Consider the following 23,013-nt stretch of genomic DNA (forward strand, 5'->3'; position numbering starts at 1 on the left):
ACAGTAAGTAATGTCACAATAAATTATGTATTTAAACTCAAGCTTGTGTGGTGCGTCCCTGTATTCAATGCCACAGCCTAAACTTTATGTCAAAAGAAACGTTTTTAATTTCTGGCGCATTCAAACAATCCCCTCAGTGAAGTTTGGCTAGCAACAGCAGCTAGGCTAGCTTGCTCGTAGCATAATTCAGCTTCTCCACGCAGGGCTCTAGACTGAGACTAAAAAATCGCGTTTGAGGGCATATTTTCAGTTAGCAGATGGTACCGTTTGAATCGCGATTCCATCTGAAAAATACTGCCGGTGACAACGTTGTTAGAATAGCTTGTCTCAAAGGGGGTTCAGCTTGTTTCATATTAAATGGACCCATCTGCAACCGACGCAAGCAAGCACACCCTACAAATTGTACCCTCTTTAGTTTTTGTTACATTTTGTTACATTTTGTTTAGATAAGGGGGAGGGGGGGGGGGCTCCCCCTCCCTCCACATACACCACCAGATGCCACTGTAGAGCAGAGTAATGACACCACGAATACGGACGTTTATCATCATTATTATTTTGTATTATTTTTTATGAGGCCCCTGATTGGTCGAGGCCCCGGGCTTAAGCCCAGGTAAGCCCGTGCATTAAGGCGCCACTGCTTCGGTTCCTTTATTAAAAAAAGGAAGCCGTTTCTCCCGTGGCGAGCTGTGTCAGATTTGACCCAAGTATAAACAGCTGTAATTCAGTCATATTTTGACATATCATGGTGATTGTGGTACGAAGATGATTAGATGACATGCTCGCGATGACATTTCCAAAGTTTCGTCTCCATACGGTAAACCGTCGCAGAGACAAGGCCTCACGTCCGCTATGGCGTGCTCTTTGTCAAAATCGTTTGCGCGTAACTCGTGAACGGTTTGACTTATCGATGCCATTTTGATAACTTTTTGTCTGCATGGTCTGAAGATGATCTCTTACAATTTTCATGAAAATTGGAGCAACGGCCTAGGAGGAGTTTGAAAAAGTTGGCATTTCTTAAAATGCAAATCACAGAAAAACTTTCGGGACGACAATGACGCCATAGGGTTCAGTCGAATCGTCTGCGTCTAAGGAATCCGATGAAACCTCACTTAAGAAAAACGGTCTCATGGTTCAAAAGTTATGGGCGTAAACGCACCTCCAACTTTGACACCTTGGTGGTGCTATAGTGCTTCATGGATCGACATGAAACTTGGTGATACATAGTCAGGAGACCGTTCCAAATCAGTGTGCCAAATTTCAAAACTTTTCACCAATCGCTATGCATAATAATAATAATAATAATAGTAATAATAATAAAACTAACAAAAACAATAGGTGGCCCCTAATAATAAAACTAACAAAAACAATAGGTGCCACAGCAGCTTCGCTGCTGCTTGGCCCCTAATGAGTCTGCAGCTTACAAATAAGACATACAGAAACAGACATACAGAAACACACACAAACACACAGACAAACAAAAGACAATGACAAAGAGACAGACATAAGACATAAGGGACCACAATGGAACACATGCACAAATGTGACTTAAGAAGGTTATAGCACAAGTCTACAGCATGGATTTCAAGGATTCAGCAGTGTTGAGCCATGTGTCCAAAGTCTTTTCTGACGCTCCATTTATGTGAGCTGTAGAGAGTTCCATATATAAAGAAAGGGTTCATGTACGAATAGACAAGTCATGAGGTGGTTTCCCCTTGAAAAATCCCTGTTCTAGGGATGTATTCCAATCCTTTATTCGAAGAACATCAATAATATGTGATCAGATAATTATTCTATTCAGAGTTTATATATATTATTTTGATGCTGATGATTCTAACATGTTTTCAATGTCAACTGCTTGTCAAGTATAAAAGCAAAAGAAAAGTAAAGCAGCTGCAGGGGTCCATTCCTGTTGCCTACTGATAATTATAGTGTAATTTGATGAGCTGTCTGAAACCGTTCTGACAGTAATCACTGGCCTATATTCTCAACAGGAAGTTGAGAATAATAGCCAAAAAAAAGAAGGTGGCAGCAATTGAAAATGTTATTTGGATGTTGCTTATGTATAAATTCAAGACACTGCAGAAGGCCATGGTTTGGATGTGGGCTAATAATGTTTTTGACTTCACATCTTGAACAAAATTAATAAATTACCTCAAAATAACTCTGACACACACATTTATTAACTGATAGGCTAAATGTTGAGCTTTAAAATAAAAATGAAAGATGACCATGACTAAAATGGGGATTCACTGAAATAAGTATTATTGCACAGATCCAGCACAGACTTCAAGATCAGAAGGTGACCCAAACTGTAGCTTTTAGCATTTAAAATGGCTTAGCATGACTAAGAATATTTAATTATTATATTACACATGCACATTTAATCCAAATCCATTTATTACTATTCTGTCTGACAGTGTATGGACAGCTGCCCCATAACCTAAATGTACATTTAGGTTATGTACATTTAATGTACATTTAAGATTTCAATTAACATAGTCTGCCTCCACAGGTCCAGGTGGGGCTTGGACAGTGGCAGACTGGCTGTTTGAAGGGCAGGGGCGGAAACATTAAAAGGGCTGCTACTGCACAACTTGGGACATCACCAGCGTAACAATGGGAACGACCCCCCCCACCCCCCCGGGACTCCAACCTGGGTGCCCCCCTCCCACCCCACCCCCAGGGGCGCAAACCACAGCACGGACATATAACGTATCACGGTTGGTGCCCTCTGCTGGTAGTGGGTTTGAATATCAAGGATAGCGGGACGGTTCATTTTGGTTCACCCGTGCCCAAAACCGCTACTGATTGTAGGGCACCTTATAGGGTACTGAGTCACATTTTCTCTACTCTAAAGGCACTCATTAAGACATTAAGACTCATTTTTTATTATAGAGGGCACACTATCATTTATTGTAAAAAAACATCTTACTTCTCTGGCCCCACTCAATTCATTCAACTCAAGTCTTTTAAATCCACTCCCTCCTCTGTCACTTCAGGTGTGATAGATGTGTGTCATCATTTACCTCCTTCCCCTCAACAACATTTTCCGTAAATTTAACATTCACTTCCACTGTTATGCTGATGACACCCAGCTCTACCTCTCTACCAAAACCTTGTCCACTTTCCCGCCCACTTCCTTTACTGATTGCATCTCTGAAATAAAAACCTGGTTCACCCAAAACTTCCTCAAATTTAACAGTTATAAAACCGAGGTTCTCCTCATCGGCACAAAATCCACTTTATCCAAAACTGACAGTTTTTCTGTCATTATTGATAACTCCTCCGTTTCACCATCCCCCCGGGTTAAGAGTCTGGGTGTCATCCTTGACAGCAAACTATCCTTTCAGCCCCACATCAATAACATTACCCGGTCTGCCTACTTCCATCTGCAAAACATAAATTGTCTTGGCCCCTCCCTTACAAATCCCTCGATCAACTGCTACTGGTCCAGAATTCAACTGCCCGCATTATAACTCGCACCCCCTCTATCCACCACATCACTCCTGTCTTTCAACAGCTCCACTGGCTACCGGTCCAGTTCCGTATCCAATTCAAAATCCTCCTGTTCACATTCAAGGCCATCCACAACTTCGCCCCCCCGTATTTGTCTGATCTCCTCCAGGGTCCCTCTACCTCCCGCTCCCTCAGATCCTCTTCCTCCATACACCTGTCTGTCCGCTCTAACTGCCTCACCAGCATGGGGAGTAGAGCATTCAGCCGCTCTGCTCCCCGTCTCTGGAATTCATTACCACCCCAACTTAGAAATATCGATTAATTCCATCCATCATCTTCCGCTTATCCGGGGGTCGGGTCGCAGGGGCAGCAACCTAAGCAGGGAGGCCCAGACTTCCCTCTCCCCGGCCACTTCCACCAGCTCTTCCTGGGGGACCCCGAGGCGTTCCCAGACCAGCCGAGAGACATAGTCCCTCCAGCGTGTCCTGGGTCTTCCCCGGGGCCTCTTCCCAGTGGGACGTGCCCAGAACACCTCACCAGGGAGGCGTCCAGGAGGCATCCTTATCAGATGCCCAAGCCACCTCAACTGGCCCCTCTCGACGCGGAGGAGCAGCGGTTCTACTCTGAGCCCCTCCCGGATGACCGAGCTTCTCACCCTATCTCTAAGGGAGAGCCCGGACACCCTGCGGAGAAAACTCATTTCGGCCGCTTGTATTCGCGATCTCGTTCTTTCGGTCACTACCCACAGTTCGTGACCAAAGGTGAGGGTAGGAACGTAGATCGACTTGTAAATAGAGAGCGTCGCCTTTCGACTCAGCTCCTTCTTCACCACGACGGACCGATGCAGAGCCCGCATCACTGCGGACGCCGCACAGATCCGCCTGTCGATCTCATGCTCCATCCTTCCCTCATTCGTGAACAAGACCCCAAGATACTTGAACTCCTCCGCTTGGGACAAGATCTCCTCCCCAACCCGGAGATTGCACTCCACCCTTTTCCGGTCGATAACCATGGCCTCAGATTTGGAGGTGCTGATTCCCATCCCAGCCGCTTTGCATTCGGTTGCGAACCGCTCCAGTGAGAGCTGAAGGTCACGGCCCGATGAAGCCAACAGGACCACATCATCTGCAAAAAGCAGCGACCCGATCCTGAGGTCACCAAACCGGACCCCCTCAACGCCCTGGCTGCGCCTAGAAATTCTGTCCATATAAGTTATGAACAGAATCGGTGACAAAGGGCAGCCCTGGCGGAGTCCAACCCTCACCGGGAATAAGTTTGACTTACTACCGGCAATGCGATTAATTCCCCCATTTCAAATTGCACCTCAAAACACAACTGCTTATTCCATTTAATGTCAATTACTCTGCCTTCTTCTGTTGTATTTTATGTTGTTGTATTCTTTATTTTTCTGCTTTGAATGTCTTATGTACCCTGTACGGTGTCCTTGAGTGCCGAGAAAGGCACCTTTAGATACAATTTATTATTATTGTGTTAAGGGGCATCCTGGGCACTCAAGCATATTTCCCAATGTGAATGGCAGACAGTAGGGCACTTGGTCTAATTTTTGCCACTCTAGAGGGCATTTTAGAAACACTTTTTCAACCCTGGGAGCACCAGGCAGTCACCCCCTGAGTCTTCCAGTGGGCCTGGATACACCCATGGGGACAGTATATTGCGCCTATAACATTGGGGAAGCCAGAAGGAGAGGATGAAGTAATACAGAGGCTGGTCAACATATTGGCTACTTTAAACAATGAAAATGCTTTACTGGCATTGTTTGCCTTTGCTTAACCTTTTTAAGTCACCAACCCTGTTCAAGAATGTCCCACATGCAAAGACACACAGAGATGCAGACAGACTGAACAGTGGTCAAGGCTTGGCTACAGTGAGTTTGCTTCCTTGTGTTAGATTCCAGCAGACATAGTATAGGCCTACCTACTGCAGTCTACTACCCTCCTTTCTACTATTATAGTCACTACTCTCCTTTCTACTATTATAGTCTACTACTCTCCTTTCTACTACTTTCTACTAAGGACGGTAGGCTGCTGTTATGTGTTCATTGCCACCCTTAAGAGTGCTAAAGTGTTATTTTATATATATTTATGTTTTTTTTTTTTTTAAGAATGACAATTAAATCTATCTAGATAAACTATGCTGGGCAGGGGCGACGCCAGAGAATTTTTAATGCAGGTGCTAAGGGGGTGCTAGATCATTGACAGGGGGAGCTGCGCAATTCTATATATTATATATAAATACTATCAGGGCCGCCTGGGCCGGAATGGGACCCATTTTCAGCCCGGCAGTGTAATGGCCAAAGCCAGCCCATCCCCCATCAGGGGCCGAGCCATACGTTGAACAATCGGGGCTTAACCCGAACCTAGAACCTAGTCAAGGTTTTGATGCGAGGTGAAATCGGAACTTCACATGAATGGAACTGAAATTTTTGGGAACCGCAATTTTTTGCTTTATTTTCTGTGCAAAATAGTTTTTCGAGCTTTCTGTAGGCTAATATAAATATTTCGTTGGACTCATATTGTAATACTTTCTGGAAATTACAACCCAAATTTGTACCTGAAAGATTCAGGGCTTTTGAGAAAACATATTTTTCCCACCCTTGCAGGAACCTAGATTTATGAAGTGACAGATCTTTCTTTTTTTACCTGTCTTTTTCAGTTCCTCCTGGCATCTTTCCCCATCCATTTTATTCTTTTTGCATCAGCTTAATCTTGCTAACTCCACAACAATAAATGATTGTTTAGGCTTGTCTCCGTGGCAACAAACTTGGTACACGCACTTGTGTTTGAGAAAGAGAGCATGCGCGACAACTGAAAACGGCACTTTTTAATCCACGGCCTGATCATGCGCTTATTTAGATTAAAACCTAGTGTAGCCTATTAGCCTACTTATCAGTCACAGTAACTTAACACATATCGTTTTATTCGGTGTGTGAAAAAAACTAAGAGAAAGCAGGCGATCTGCTGGGCCAATTTATGAGCGGGCAGAGCGGCCCACCGTGAATTCTCCCGATTCTCCCGATGGCCACTCCGGGCCTGAATACTATTAATAAATGAGCAATATTTTTGGGGGTGCTATCGGGGTGCTATCGGGGTGCTTTGGTCTTTCTTGGGGGTGCTGAAGCACCTGCTAGCCCCTCCCTAGCGCCGCCCATGATGCTGGGCCTGCTGAACCTATACTTCTACCACAGATACTGGTCAGGGAAGCTTCTGTCTCTGAAGACCCTTAGGGGCTGGTGGGATAAACGCTCTTTGTATAATCTGAGCACCTTCATTCACAGGGTTGAAGAACGGATACGCCATGATTGACATAATTTACTAAACTTGTCAAGACACACTGCTTAGTTAAGGCCTTGTTCTATATCAATTAACCAATAGCTTTTGAAAACGGGGAGAGTGACATTATTTGTTAGCCATATTGAGAAAAAAAGTCTGCACTTATGTTTCCGAACACGGACAGAACAAAAATGCTTTGCAGGCTGAAATTCACTCGACGGAACTGTCTTTTGACATTCTGTTTCCGCCTGTTTGAAATTATTTGCAACACATCTTAATTTAGGTCGACTTTTAGCCTGACACAGAGCCAGGGGCGTGTCTATATCATTTTAAACAGGGTGGCCAGGCAGGGGCACAGCCTCAGAGCAGGGTGGCCATCAACCACTTATCGAGACTCAAGTTCAAAAAATTTTATCTACCCTTTTTGTTGTAGGTAATGAAACACTGCGTGTTATATCTCAATAAACTAAGCATTTTCTATTAAAATGTTCCTCCTGTGTGTAGTTGTTAGTAAATGGTCACATCCTTAATCTAAATTGAGCATCCTGCATATGGGATTTCCCTATTGCAAATTATGATTTATTCTAATGTATTTAACAGTCTAGAAATGTGTCAACAGTTTCTTTGATGGATTCCGTAAGTTCTACCAGTCATACACGTCAGAAACATTCTAACTGCAAACTACTCATACATTTAGAACCATTTATTCAGTAATTTTACCATTATTTATAGATTCCTAGAGTACACACAACAAACATAAACAATATAACTGATATCATACCTTTACTGTATTACATACTTATTAAATCTTACTGATGTTCAGAGGACATAAATAATGAGCAGACACTGCATCCGGCACTGTTGGGGGATCATTGCTGCCTGTGTCAGAGTCATTTCTTTGTTCTTCAGAAAGTTCACATTGTTCAATAATATTATGTTCACCTCACATCAGCCGTATGTAGAATTCCAAAGATGTTTTTATTTTGTATTGTATGTGGAAGTAGGCCAGACATTATTAGAACAATCTGGTGTATATTTGAGATTTTTTGACACAATTTTGAAAACTTTAAGATTTGTGAGGATTAAGCTATTTTCAGAGATTAGTGATTTTCTATAATTTTGTTTGAAACTGAATTGAAAAAGTAAAGGCTGAGGAAGTACACCAGACATTGTTAGAATACTCTGGTGTCCGTTTGAGGTTTTATATTCATAAAAATATTATAAGTAAAGAATGTATTATGCTTATTAAAGTTATGCATTGTGCTTATTAAAGTTATGTCATGAGCTTAGAAGTGTGCTCAGGCTTTAACATTGTGACTCACACAGGGCGGGGGGAGTCATGGGTGCGGGCGGAGAAAGAGGAACAATCCAGAGGAGTCTCGACCACAGTGTGGGAAAAAAAAATGTATTTTGTGTCTCTATCTCTTCATTTTCATAAACAACTTTGAAACCGGGTGGAGACAGCACCCGAGCAGGTGGAACGCGCCAGCAAGAACAACTCCCTGATGCACGAGAAAGCTCACCCCTCTTTTCATCTATTTGTTTTACTGCACTGTATAATATATGCTGGGGCAGAGACAGATAGCCAGTTGGACTTTGTGACCCAACCCATACACTGTTGCGGGTAGGGATACGTAGACAACCCCAGAGCTCTGTACTTGTTGATTTCCAACCGCTGCATGTTTTTACCCGGTCCCTAACGAGACACTGCAAAGTAGCATCTTCCGAATGTGAGACGAATGTCAAATGTCGAATATGAAACTAACTTCACCTCGGTCATTTTATGACTGAAGTAAGCCAGGATCATGATTTCCACTTAATATAGTAAGCTTGGCAAAATAACAATACAATGCATTGCGTTACTTATGTTTAACTACTCTACAAACCAATTATCATGTGAAACACTTACAGACAAATGGCATGGGTATTTAACATCTTAACCCTTGTGTTATCTTCGGGTCATTCTGACCCATCAGTCATTGTGACCCACCGTCGTATTGCGACAGATTTACCGCATACAAAGAGAAGCATTTTCTTTTAACAGCTAGGCTGTCTCAGACCCCCCACATTGCAAAGGTTAAAAGAAAATTATTTTAATTTGTTTTTGTATTGGGTAAAATTGGGTAAACACAACGATGGTTCGTTATGAACCTTTGGGTCATGTGACCCGAAGGCAGCACGAGGGTTAAAAATAAAATGTCTCACATATCGTGAATGCTTGCTAGCTAGCATGCTATTTAGCAAAGCAAGCTACAGTCTGTAGAGACTTTACATCATTTTTGGAATACGAACTGTATTCCATACACCGAAAGTAAAGTAATGGTGTTGAATAACGTCATACACATTTCTAGCTCATGTTTAGTTTCTGAATGTGTATATCCTTACGAATATCTCCCAGCACACATATGGAAAAATCGAAGTTAGTATCATCAGCGTCTTCTCTCATGCTTCTCCAGTGTAGTTGATGAACATGCCGCTCAGCCTGAACTCCCGCCTCTCATATTTTAGATTTTTTTTTTCATTGGCCAGTATTCATGCATATGGACAAGACTGTCAGCAAATAGCCGATCGCATGGTTGGGGTGGCACCAGTGGTGGACAATCACTTTTCAGCGGTGGCCACTCCCTGGACACACCCCTGTCTGCAGTGTCTCTTGTAAAATCCAATATCTCAATATTCCTCAAAGAAAACAGAAGTTTTAAGGACTGTATTTTAGTGCCTCCCTTCCCGATCTATCCATTTTCATGCACCCAAATGTTCTAGACCAAATTGTCTTGAAACTGTCTGCCAGCCAATGACTGCTGAAACACCTTTGCAATAGAGCATTGTTAAAAAAGCGAGATGTCTGAACTAACCTGAGTGTAGGTGTCCTCTATATTTATATCCACAACGATCATGAGGAAAATGGCAATGGGGACACCAAAGTCCCCAATCAAGCGACGGACCTGAAATAGAAAGTAGAGCATGGTTTGCAATCTTTCAACACAAACTCCATGTAAAGTGTTCAGCGTTACTGTAAAATACCAGTGCAATTCCAGGATCATGTTTGCTGACCTTTCCAGGCAAGAAGGTTCCATTCTTGAACTGTCTCAGAAAAAAGGCAATGAAGAAGCAACCTAACATGAGGCACATGGAGAGGAGGGCTGTGTTGGGGTAGGCTCGGTTGATGATGTTGGTAATAGTCGTAGTGTTTCCTGTACTGTTGTCAAAGATGTGGTCATGGATGACCACAGGGTGCCAGGGGTTGTTGATTGTTTTATTTAGATGATCATAGTTCAGGATCAGTGGGTGGGTATTGAATGTCTAAAAAATAATACAAATATTGTAGTTTTAGATATATAAAATGTATTTACAACTGCAACAGGATTTTAAATGATGGCTGAAGGCCAAGTTATATGTACTGCAAAGACCATCGTGATTACAGAACTCACGTTCCTTTGAATATAATCAGTCCTCCACATAAATATCACCACAAATATCAGCATCAAGAGTGAGGAGGACTCCTAGTCTGCAGTTAACTTGGGACCCCCACAACAATGCTCTATAGTTCCACAAGGCATTGTACGTTCCTGCATACTTGTCATGTCAATTTACGTGTTATTGAACACTTGAGGTCAGTTTAAATCAGCCTTAATCCAGAAACGGATTGATCCAATACTTTTTTCATATGAATGTTTTAATGATAATTATGAACTATGAATGGAAATATATGATCGGAAATTAACGCACAATAAAAACATACCCTGCCCAGCTTGGCGAAGGTCTCATAGATAAAGATGAGGGAGATGAGGATGGAGAAGATCTCTTGGGTGAAGCGTGAGATAAAGCGGACCAGAAAGCTGCCTTCAAAGGCTACGATTATTGTCACAATGATCACCAGCCACACACCTACCCAAACGCGCCCCACAATGTACTCTATTTCCTGTGATTTACAGTCTGTGGCTGAATTACTTCTCAACTGAAATCATAAACATTACAATATAGTTATTAATAACATATAGGACATTAATTGAGCAAGTATTCATCTTCTGAGACTTACATTTCGAAACATGTAACCTATTTAATGCAGCACATGGATTGTAAGTTAAAAAGTCAAAATGAAGGTTTTTTCACTCACAGCAAAGAATGCTTCCTCAAAAACAAGCAGTGGACCAGAGAAGCCAATGACCAAGACAGGCTGGGCAGCTACAAAGCAGAAGATGATTCCCTGGATGCTGGTAGAAATTAGGAGCTCTGAGACCCCCATCATGTTGTCCACCTTATCAGCTGTAGGAAGGGTGGAAAAGGGTGGAGGGGGGGGGGGGGTGAGGGGTCTGTTTACAGACCTACAGTACAGGGCGTCTTGAGTCTGTGTTACTGTGTAAAATACTGACACAGCCGTAAAGAAAATGACAAATGCACTTATACATAGAGATTGTATTGAAATATACCACCTGCGAGTCTGTAAAAAATTGTGAGAATGTGGCAATATGCTTACAGAATCAAACAATGTGAATATTTACAGAATATACTGGTATATGCATCAAATGCAATTGTATTCTCTACATGTTTATGGTAAACACATAACTCACACAAGCACACACAAGAAAAAGATTGCAACAGTACCAAGCAGTCCCCCAAAGGTGATGGCAGGGGACAGGGCAGCAAAGTAGATGAAAATGACAGCAGCAAGGACTTGGGCATTCAGTGCATCTGTTATGTCACTCATGTAATACTGGTAGCGTCGTTTCACATCTCGTATCATTCCACCAAAAGGCTGACCAGTACGAGCAAGAGGATCCTCAGACGGAGTCACAAATCGTTTAGATACTGGGAAGACAAATTTCACAAATATTTAAACATCAGCATTGTATACCAGATTTCTTTTTTTACAAATAGTTCTAAGGGATTACAGTGAGAATGATTTATTTTGTAATCCCCTGCTGATTTTGTACATTTGCCCACTGACAAATAAATGAATAGTCTATCATTTTAATGGAAGGTTTATGAACAGTGAGACAGAATAACAAAAATGAATCCAGAAAAACCCATGTAAAAATTGTTATTAATTGATTTCCATTTTAATGAGTGGAATATGTATTGGACCCCCTCTCAATCAGAAAGATTTCTGGCTCCTAGGTGTCTTTTATACAGATAACAAACTGAAATTAGGAGCACTCATAAAAAACTGGGATTAGGAGGACTCCCTTTAAGAGTGTGCTCCTAATCTCAGCTCGTTATCTGTATAAAAGACACCTGTCCATAGAAGCAATGAATCAATTTGATTCTAAACTCTCCCCCATGGCCAAGACCAAAGAGCTGTCCAAGGATGTCAGGGACAATATTGTAGACCTACACAAGGCTGGAATGGGCTACAAACCAATTCAGAAAAAACGCATGTCAAAATTGTTATTAATTGAAGGAAGCCAAAAGGAGAGGTCCCCGTGTGTGATTCCAGTAGACTACATAGTCTAGGCCTACCTACATAGACTGCAGTCTATTACCCTCCTTTCTACTATTATAGTCTACTACTCTCCTTTCTATTACTTTCTACAAAGGATGGTAGGCTGCTCTTATGTGTTCATAGCCATCCATAAGAGTTGCTAAAGTGTTATTTTATATATATATATTTATGTATTTATTTTTTTAAGAATGACAATTAAATCTATCTAGATAAACTGTGCTGGGCCTGATGAACCTATACTTCTTCCACAGATACTGGTCAGGGAAGCATTACTTCTGTCTCTGAAGACCCTTGGGGCTGGTGGGATAAACGCTCTTTGTATAATCTGAGCACCTTCATCCACCACAGGGTTGTCAAAGAACGGATACGCCATAATTGATTGTAACTCTGCTTAGTTTCTAAGGCCTTATTTTATGTCAATTAACCAATGGCTTTTGAAAACAGTTAAAGTGACATTATTTCTTAACTTGTTTATTTAAATTAATATATTTTTGGGAGATGAAGTAAACACGTAAATAATTCATGTCTGCACTTCAAAAAGTCTGAATTTACGTTTCCGAACACGGACTAAAGTGCTTTGCGCGCAGGAATTTACTCGACGGAACTGTCTTTTGAGATTCTGTTTCCGCCTGTTTAAAATTATTTGCAACATATTTTAGTTTAGCTTGACTTTTAGCCTGACACGGATCAGGCTAGTTCCGAAGTATAAGTTACCTTGGTTACGTAGCTAGAACTAAAATAAGCCACCTTAATGGAACGGAACTCTCGCTAAAGTAAGTGAGAATTGGCGAAATAAGTCTCGCTTTTCCTTAATCAACGTTGATGGAACACCCCCAAGATTTTGTCCCACTCCTCTTTGCAAATCTTTTCCAAGTCATTAAGGTTTCGAGACTGACGTTTGGCAACTCGAACCTTCAGCTCCCTGCTAAGCCACTCCAGGACCGTAATGTGCTTCTTCTTGAGCCACTCCTTTGTTGCCTTGGTCATGTGTTTTGGGTCATTGCCATGCTGGAATACCCATCCATGACCCATATTCAATGCCCTGGCTGAGGGAAGGAGGTTCTCAGCCTAGATTTGACGGTACATGGCCCCATCCATTGTCCCTTTGATGCGGTGAAGTTGTCCTGTCTCCTTAGCAGAAAAACACCCCCAAAGCATAATGTTTCCACCTCTGTGTTTGATGGTGGGGATGGTGTTCTTGGGGTCATAGGCAGCATTCCTCCTCCTCCAAACACAGCAAGTTGAGTTGATACCAAAGAGCTTGATTTCGGACTCATCTGACCACAACACTTTCACCCAGTTCTCCTCTGAATCATTCAGATGTTCATTGACAAACTTCAGACGGGCCTGTACATGTGCTTTCTTGAGCAGGGGGACCTTGCGGGCGCTGCAGGATTTCAGTCCTTCACGGCGTAGTGTGTTACCAATTGTTTTCTTGGTGACCATGGTTCCAGTTGCCTTAAGATCATTGACAAGATCCTCCCATGCAGTTCTGGTCTGATTCCTCACCGTTCTCATGATCATTGCTACTCCAGGAGGTGAGATCTTCCATTTGCGAATAATCACACCAACTGTTTTCACCTTCTCACCAAGCTGCTTAGCGATGGTCTTGTAGCCCATTCCAGCCTTGTGTAGGTCTACAATATTGTCCCTGACATCCTTGGACAGCTCTTTGGTCTTGGCCATGGTGGAGAGTTTAGAATATTCCAATCATTAAAATGGAAATCAATTTATAAAATATTTACATGTGTTTTTCTGGATCTATTTTTTTGTTATTCTGTCTCTCACTGTTCAAATAAACCTACCATTAAAATTATAGAATGATTATTTCTTTGTCAGTGGGCAAACATACAAAATCAGCAGGGGAGCAAATTTGTTTTTCTCTCACTGTATTTCAGGGCATGTGCCATATTGCTACTCAATGTCCAAACCAAATGCAATAGGTTCTATTGGTGGAAAAGTGTTGATAAACATCTAACGTCTGCGAGGCTGGATGTCCAGACAAAGCGTTGGCTCTGAGGGACGGAGTCTGTCCTGCAGAAGCTTCTTCTGAAAGCTGATGATCGAGGAGAGCATCGCCTCGTCTCGGATTTCGGTAGGTGGAATCACGATGCTGCAGTCCATGAAGTCAGCTACAGCCTCAGTCAACTCACGGTTACTCTGTGCCTGGAACGCCCTTTGGTTGAACACCTTGGGTGAAGTGATGGAAGGAAAATATTTTATAAGTATTTTTCTACATAATTTCAGATACTATAGATTCTACAGTAGTATTATCAATAACATTAGCCTGTTAAGGTTATAAATTGGGAGGGTCAATGTTAGAACATGAGTCTTTCAGTGTACATTGGTTTGCTTTTAGAACACTACCATACGCCTATCAAAAAGCAAATGCTCCTGTCCTTTTATATTTTTCATGCCACCTCATGTGTGTTTTGCAAAGTCTCTGCAAAGTTCAGAGTAGGAGAAACTGATGGGATTGTTTGGTGGTTGGAGGAATGTCGCAAGTTTTAAAAAACATTGAAAGAACAAACAATTTGAAAAATTGTTCCAAGCTACTATACCAAGGGCTGTCTTGACTGATTATTGTAATTTTATATTAGGTCATAGGATATAAGATATTTATCTTACCTGCGAATGTGAAAAATATTTGTGTTAGCATTGCCTCAGATGATCAGATCTGATTAACCCTATAAATCAAACTGAATTTTGGAAATGGAATGTGCATAGGCAGTAACAAGTGCAGCAACAAGGAGCAGCGTTTGAAGTTGTATATTTCTATAGAATGCAAAGCTACTCTTAAATTATGAAGATGTTTTAGTGGAGGACAAATAACTTAGATAACTGGGACCTCGGTCTGTCCGGGGAAGCAAGAATTTGCTTTTCATGTTGTGGGCTGACAAATATTCATTAGACTTTGGAAAACACATGCAGGCTTGTTTATTTATAGGATTTGTGACTGGGATAGTATGTTTCAAGAGGACAGGAGATGTGGGGAGAGAGAGAAGGGGGCTGACATGCAGTAAAGGTCCTGGGCCAAATTCAAGCCCAGGCCGCCATGGTGAGGCCTCAGCCTACCAGTGGCGATTTCTTTAAGACTGCAAGGGAAGCTCAGCGTCCCCTAAAATTTCAAAAAATTAATGGTCAAATATTTACTATTGTGTTAACATTTTAAATGCGTTAGAACACGTTCATATCGAAGACGAGTTATTTCAGAATCAGCTACATATATTAGCAGGTCGACTGACTGATTTCCTTCTCATACATTCCAGTAGCGTCACAGTGCATTTCCCTGTTGAAGCTCAGCTTCCATGGACTTCAATGGGGCTGCTTTTAACAGTTTTTTTCAGTGCTTCGAAACTATACGGTCATTGGATGAATGCTGAGATTATGTCCCGCCTCGGACGCTCAGCGTCTCTGGGGGTGAATGGAGGAGTGGGCTGGCCTGGACGCTGGGCTTCCGCGTGATGATTGGAGGGTCTGTCGAAAGACTGCATCTCCTTTTGATTGACAGTAATTTTGTACTACAAAAAGTCACCGAAGCTGCAGCAACTAAAGAATATATTGTTCTTATTAAAGTTATGAACTTAGAAGTGTGCTCAGGCTTAAACATTGGGTCTCACACTGAGTGTGGGAAGCAGGCTGTTCTTTGTGTCTCTATCTCTTCATTTTCAGAAACAACCTTGAAACTGGGTGGAGATGGCACCCGAGCAGGTGGGACGCGTAGGCAAGAACAACTCCCTGATGCACGAGAGAACAAGCTCAACCCTTTTTTGATACTTGTGTTTTCAATTGCATTGTATATGATATTCTGGGGCAGGGAAAGATAGACAGTTGGACTTTGTGAACCAGCCCAAACTCTGTTGCGGGTAGGGAAACGTAGACAACCCCAGAGCTCTGTACTTGTTGATTTCCAACTGCTGCATTAAAGCTGATATTATCGGACCTCTGCGACTCCAGACCACTCTTTCTAGAACACAGATTTGTGTCATTGAATACTATCATTACATATTGGAATAGACACATAGATTTAGAATCCTTCACAACCTATTTCTTGGTATTTGCTTGGCGAAATTGCTAACCAATTTTCATCATACATTTCATACAATTATACACCACGTTCCTTGTTTCAGTTGAACCTAATTTACACATTTCCTCCCTGATTAATATTGTTTTGTTAGATCGTTCGTTCATTCATTCAGTAGGCTAGGCTAGTGTCGTAGGGGTGAACTAGCCAGTGAATAGCCAAATAAATAAAACATTTTTAGGATGTAGGCCGAAAATGAGCTTCCCCTCTTTGAAAGACCAGCAGCCGCCACTGCAGCCTACATGGTGTGCATGTTAGCCCAGACAAGACTCCTTTGCATCTAACCCTAGCACTAGGGAGGTCAGATGGCTGAGTGGTTAGGGAATTGGGCTATTAATCAGAAGGTTGCTGGTTCGTGCCAAATTACGTTGTGTCCTTGGGTAAGGCACTTCACCCTACTTGCTTCGGGGGAATGTCCCTGTACTTACTGTAAGTTGCTCTGGATAAGAGCGTCTACTAAATGTAAATCTACTTTCCTACATACATACAGCCCAGAACTCAAAAGGGTTTTACCATTAAATTTGGTGTTTGGGGGGTGTTAGTTAACTGAATTCAGTGCCAACACCGGTCATTGTCATTTATTTTGTAATGTATTTATGTATCTATATATTTGTGTTCTCTTCATGTCTGCATCCATTCCTTAGTTCTGTTTGTTAGAACCGTGATAGGTTATCAAGATGCTAGGCATTGGGGTTTGTTTGTTATTTTTCAAAGTTTATGTGAGTGACAGCAATAGCGGGCAGTGTGAATGGGTAGCAAACACTATTCTTGTGGATGTCTAACGCTTTGCTGTCAATAGGCAGAATTGTTCAAGCACAGGTAGAAGCTATATATTTATAAGCTCTCTTGAGTGTTTTATACACATTATTGTTTAGTTAATATCTGCGTATGAATATAACTAATACAGATAAACAATCAGCCCTTGTGTGGTGTTAAGTTAATTATTTTTTCAACCTGTGTATAATGGTGTACAAACTCAAAACATTCATCCTAGACCTAAAACCTGTCATCATAAATCCTACACCAAATCTCCAAAGCAAGGCATTTCAAAAACCTTTCATTAAAGATTAGGATTTGTAATATACTGCTTATAATGACAGTGGATAAAGGTGAGAAAAATATGCGGTCTGTACTGTTCAGCGCTAAACATTTCTAACGCTGTGTGTCCACTACAATTACTACCAATAGAACAGCTATAAGGCCAGCATGCTATCTCTGACACCACTAATACCAACATCTGCACTACAGCTTGTTTTTCTCCAGGTACCCCACAAGGTCTGCTAATGACCTTGTGCAGTTGCTTTGGTCTGTGGATAACCACGCCCCTCTCATTTGCATGTAGGATTGGAAATAAATACAGTACAGAAATAAATGTGGCATTAGGAAATAAAAGTTCCATTAAATAAATAAATGCACCTGCCTACATCCAGTCTCTCCTCCAGCCTTACACCCCCACCCGCCACCTTCGGTCTTCTTCTGACAACCTTCTGGTGGTCCCACCTCTCAAGAGCGCCCGCTCCCAACCCAAGATCTTCTCCTATCTGGCCCCCCAATGGTGGAATCAACTCCCCACCTCCATCAGAGACACTGACTGTTTCCCCGCCTTCAAGAAAAGGCTAAAGACGCACTTGTTCCGGGAGTACAACGGTACTTAAGAAAGATTTGTTGGATCCGATGTTACTTTATTTCCTTCAGGAGCACAATGACACTTATTGAAGGACTTGTTGCACTTGTTGGTTAGTTGTAACTGAGTTAACTACTTGTACTCGCTGTAAATTATATTATTGGGTGTGCTTTGCCTTCGGCAAGGGCACAACCTTTGTTCTCTCACATATATATTATTATTATTATTATTCTTTTTGCCCCCCTAAAACTCAGTCAATATTTGGCCTACATAGACAACGTAGGTGTCAAAAGTTTCGTCTTGGTAGCGATTGAGTTGCTTCTATTGGAATTTACGTTCCGTTGCATGGTTTAGGCTCAAGTTAAGTTTTTGTGGTGAAAAGTGAAGCTAACGGTGGCTAATTTGCTAGCCACAATAGGATTTATTCTGACATTAGTAAACGATTTGTTGGTGAAATTACCATTACCTGTGGTTTCAAACCAGTGTAGCTCACTGCAACGCTGTAGCTTACGCGAGACACACTACAAAAACATCTACACTACACAGCTGTTTAGGGAGTCAAACGGCGACCGAACATGTTCGGCACTCCCCTTACTTAAATCAAAAGTCTATCTAACTACTAACCTGAACTTCATTGCCACAGCCTAAACGTTGTCAATCTGTTCATGAAAATAATTAATTTCAGCTTAAACCGTACAACGGAACGTTAAATCCAATTCAACCAACGCAATCGCTACCAAGACGAACACAGCAGTAGTCTAGTACTGTACCGTAGTAGTATTTACCGGGGCAGCTTCTCCACACAGGGCTATATCGCATTTTGCGTTGTTACTGACAATGATCGCTACCAGTGAGCTTTTTATGAATGAGCGATTTTCCACTAAATAAATGTCAAGCTTATTTACGTTTTGGGGGGCATATTTTCAGTTAGCAGATGGTACTGTTTGAATCGCGATTCCATCTTCTACTGCCGGGTAACGTCGTAGAATAATCTTCAAAGGGGGTTCTTTATTAATGAATGAATGCAATGAGTAGGCTAAATGCCTGAAAATATCATGAAAAGGGAAAAACTTAAAATGACGTTTAAGTCATAGAGATTAGGTCAATTTTTACACCGGTCTGCCAAATTTATTCGTTTTGATTCAACGATGAGGCTGCCTCTTGCAGGGGAAATGAGAAGACATCTATTTCATTCTACACTTCACTCGTATTTTCAGTTGTAAATGAGCATCAAAAAAATGCTTTTAAATCTATGTAATCTTTATAAATAATAAGTATGCATTTTTATATAAAATATACATAAATATCAGTTGTAAAAATGTCATTCAAAAACGGACCCCTGTACAACCGACGCAAGCAAGCACACCCTACAATTTCCCCAGAAATTGTACCCTCTCTAGTTTGCTTATCACAATGTATGCTCATGTTTTGGCTTCCCGCAATGTATTTGGGGCTATTTCGTTGTTTATGATCATTGACCTATGCACTTTTTGTAAAGCTCTCTCTTGGAAGTCGCTTTGGATAAAAGCATCTGCTAAATTAATAAATGTAAATGTGGCATCAGGAAATAAAAGTCCCATGAAATAAATATTGTCTTTGGAAAAACGTCATTTTGAAATAAGTACATGTATTTATATATTTATTTATGTAAATGGATTCAGCTATATATTTATATGGGACGGTGACCCCTTCATCCTCTGCCAGGAACCTCGGGGTGACATGGATGACGAGCTCTCCCTCACAGCCCACACGGCCGCGGTCTCCCGGTCGTGTAGATTCACCCTCTACCACATCCGGAAGATCAGGAGATACCTGTCTGAGCATTCCACCCAGCTGCTAGTCCAAGAACTTGTCCTCTCCAAGTTGGACTACTGCAACTCGCTGCTCGCCGGTCTCCCAGCATGCGCAACCCGCCCTCTCCAGAGGATTCAGAACGCAGCAGCCCGTCTGGGGCCTCATGTATAAACGTTGCGTACGCACAAAAAGCTTGCATACGCTGGTTTTCACGCACACGGTGTGATGTATAAAAATGTACTTGACGTGAGAATGTGCGGGCCGTCACGAAAACTTTTGAGCAGACGTGAGAATGTGCGGACCGTCCACAAACATCTTGTCTGGCTCTGTAACATGGTGAATTCTAACTGAAAAGTGCCGAAACTCACCAAACATTACAAAATAAAGTTTCCACTACAGTTACTGTTATACGTCTATGACGTTGACTATTCAAAAAACATAAAAATAAAAGTTTGATCATTAATGTGGATGATCACATCAAAATGCCAAAACCCAAAACACCACCACTCGTTTCTGAATTTCAAGTTTTACATCAGACCATTTCTTCTTAATTTCTGCCATGGTCCGGTTCTCCGAACTCACAGAATTTACGGCCTTATAATAATAATAATGATTTTATTTGTAATGCACTTTACATTTAGCTAAATCTCAAAGTGCTACAGGTTAAAAACAACTCCGCCGACTTTCTTTTGTTGCTAATAACTGATGACAGGCCGCTAAACAGGACACATTTTCTCGCCTCCACCTCTGTTGTTAGAAAGTCGATCTCACAGTCTGTGAAATATTTCTTTTTTGCGTGTTTAGCCAATTTAATTCAGACAAAGAAATTACCTCAGGAGCTCATTTATAAGCTATCTGCATATTCATTTATGGGAGGAGGCAAAGCGGGGTCATTGGCTTGTTCACGTACGGTCAATCTCACGTTGATTGTTATTTTTAAAGGAAAGGTGCGCAGGACCTAGCGTACGACCGGTTTTATACATGTGAATATTTCTGTGCGTAGGTACTTTCCAAATTTTTGCCATCTTCTGGTATGAAAGCTGCGCAATCTTTTATACATGAGACCCCTGGTCTTTAATCTACCCAGACGCTCCCATGTTACCCCGCTCCTCATCTCCGTCCACTGGCTTCCCATCACGGCCCGTATCAGATTCAAGACCCTGGCACTGACCCTCCGAGCGGTGAACGGGACTGCACCCGACTACATCAAGTCTCTCCTCCAGCCTTACACCCCCACCCGCCACGGTCTTCTTCTGACAACCGTCTGGTTGTCCCACCGCTCAAGAGTGCCGAGTCCCAACACAATCTGTTCTCCTGTCTGGCCCCCCAATGGTGGAATCAACTCCCCACCTCCAGGGCTGGACTGGGACAAAAAATCGGCCCTGGCATTTTTGGCCCAGGCGGCCCACACCCACCGTGACTGGTCCGACACATTCCCTGCAGACAGTCCTTAAAATATGCGTGCATTCTATAATATGAGTTGCCTAGTGTTCTGCGTTCATGTGATAGTTTTGGATCCTTCAAGAAGGGTCTCAAGACTTATCTGTTGATCTTACACTTAAATAATTAATTCTTAGAGTTATGATTTGTATATGGTATAAAAATATATATACATATTGATATTTGATATTGTATTGTTATGGAGGGAGTCAGATGGCTGAGCGGTTAGGGAGTCGGGCTATTAATCAGAAGAATTGATTCCTGGCCGTGCAAAATGACGTGTGTCCTTGGGCAAGGCACTTCACCCTACTTGCCTTGGGGAGAATGTCCCTGTACTTACTGTAAGTCGCTCTGGATAAGAGCGTCTGCTAAATGTAAATGTATTATTAATATTTAGCTTAATATTGGCTTAGCAACTTGTAAAACAGTTTACTGTTAATTTAAATTATTGTAAGATTCATATTTTGTGGCTTTGGACAAAAGTGTGTGCTAAATACAATACAAACACATACACACAGCCTCCCTCCCTTCCTGAGTCCCTGTTAATTTGCCTACTCCTTACCACGTCGTCAACTACTCTTTCTTCCATCTTTTCTTCACTCGCTCCCATGGCCCTGTCATGGTCACTCTCCTGCTCCTCAGCTTCTTCCCTGACTCTGTCAGTAGCCTATGTTTCGGCCTCTCTTTGACAGCCACCTCTCCTCCTTCCTCTACAGGTAATGCTGATGTCGAAATTTTTGCACATTTTGTGGCATTCACCTGTAGATTTGTTATCTTTTTCTCCCTTAACTTTTCTGCGCCTCCCTTGCGCTTTGGTGGTTGTTTCTCCATTTTAGCGATGCTAAACTTTAACGATGCTAAACCAGCATACGCATTAGCCAACAGCTCGTGTCTCAAGGCCTGCGGGAGGCGATATTATGATTCAGGGGAAGGGGGTTCCTGGATTTGATTGGGTCAGGCCAGTGCCAATAAAGAAAAATAACCAATGGGCCGCTGTCAGTTCTCTATAGGCCAACCCGGCCAAAACAATTTTTACCAATGGGCCGCTGTCAGTTCTTTTTGGGCCGGCCGACAAAAAAAAGGAAGAAAAAGCATATTATATCGCCGATTCGGCCCAAAAATGCGTCGCCCCACCGCGCAAATGCCCGGTAGGGCAGATGGTCAGTCCAGCCCTGCCCACCTCCATCAGAGACACTGACTGTCCTCCCCCACCTTCAAGAAAAGGCTCAAGACGCACTTGTTCCGGGAGTACAAACGGTACTTAGGAATGATTTGCTGGACCTGAAGTTTCCTCCAGGATCACAATGACTCTTATTGAGAGACTTGTTGCTCTTGGTTGGTGGTTGTTGGTTGGTTAGTTGTAACTGATTTAAAATTCTTGTACTCGCTGTGAAATATATTATTGTTGCTTGCTTTCTACAGGTACACTCTTGCACTTTTGAGGTTCATATTGTTTAATTGTAACTTGTTTAACTACATGCTCTTATGGTTCTTGCCTTTGACACTTATTTGGTTTTTCACAATGTATGCTTCATGTTTTGGCTACCAGCAATATTTGGGGCTATCTCGTTGTTATGATCAGTGACCTATGCACTTTTGTAAAGCTCTCTCTTGAAAGTCGCTTTGGATAAAAGTGTCTGCTAAATGAATAAATGTAAATGTAAATGCATTGATGGCTGTAGTGCATTCAGGGATTTCGCTATCATCTATTGCTTTAAATTAATTTCAATAAATCTTGTATATTAGTCGTTTGAGGTTTGGCTAACATTAGTTGTAGTTTATGCACCCTACAGAGTAATGATATATTCAGGCTGTTTGCTTGGTAACATTTGCAGACATGCTTGTTTAGTTCTCTAGCTATGAACAGGAATGTGATTAGGTT

General features: G+C 42.0%; 1 protein-coding gene across 1 annotated transcript in view; it reads right to left on the reverse strand.

The window, feature by feature from the left end:
* The window catches only part of slc4a1b (solute carrier family 4 member 1b (Diego blood group)), a 50,226-nt gene that overhangs the window by 8,541 nt on the left and 18,672 nt on the right, over nucleotides 1-23,013 (reverse strand). Inside the window, exons 8-13 of the mRNA XM_062474709.1 lie at nucleotides 14,169-14,379; nucleotides 11,352-11,555; nucleotides 10,860-11,012; nucleotides 10,489-10,682; nucleotides 9,801-10,049; nucleotides 9,602-9,691 (exon numbers count right to left, since the gene is read on the reverse strand). Of these exons, the coding sequence (XP_062330693.1) occupies nucleotides 9,602-9,691; nucleotides 9,801-10,049; nucleotides 10,489-10,682; nucleotides 10,860-11,012; nucleotides 11,352-11,555; nucleotides 14,169-14,379 (1,101 nt within the window). The remainder of the gene's footprint in view (nucleotides 1-9,601; nucleotides 9,692-9,800; nucleotides 10,050-10,488; nucleotides 10,683-10,859; nucleotides 11,013-11,351; nucleotides 11,556-14,168; nucleotides 14,380-23,013) is intronic.

This window comes from Osmerus eperlanus, chromosome 12 (assembly GCF_963692335.1).
Source record: "Osmerus eperlanus chromosome 12, fOsmEpe2.1, whole genome shotgun sequence".
NCBI lineage: Eukaryota > Metazoa > Chordata > Actinopteri > Osmeriformes > Osmeridae > Osmerus > Osmerus eperlanus.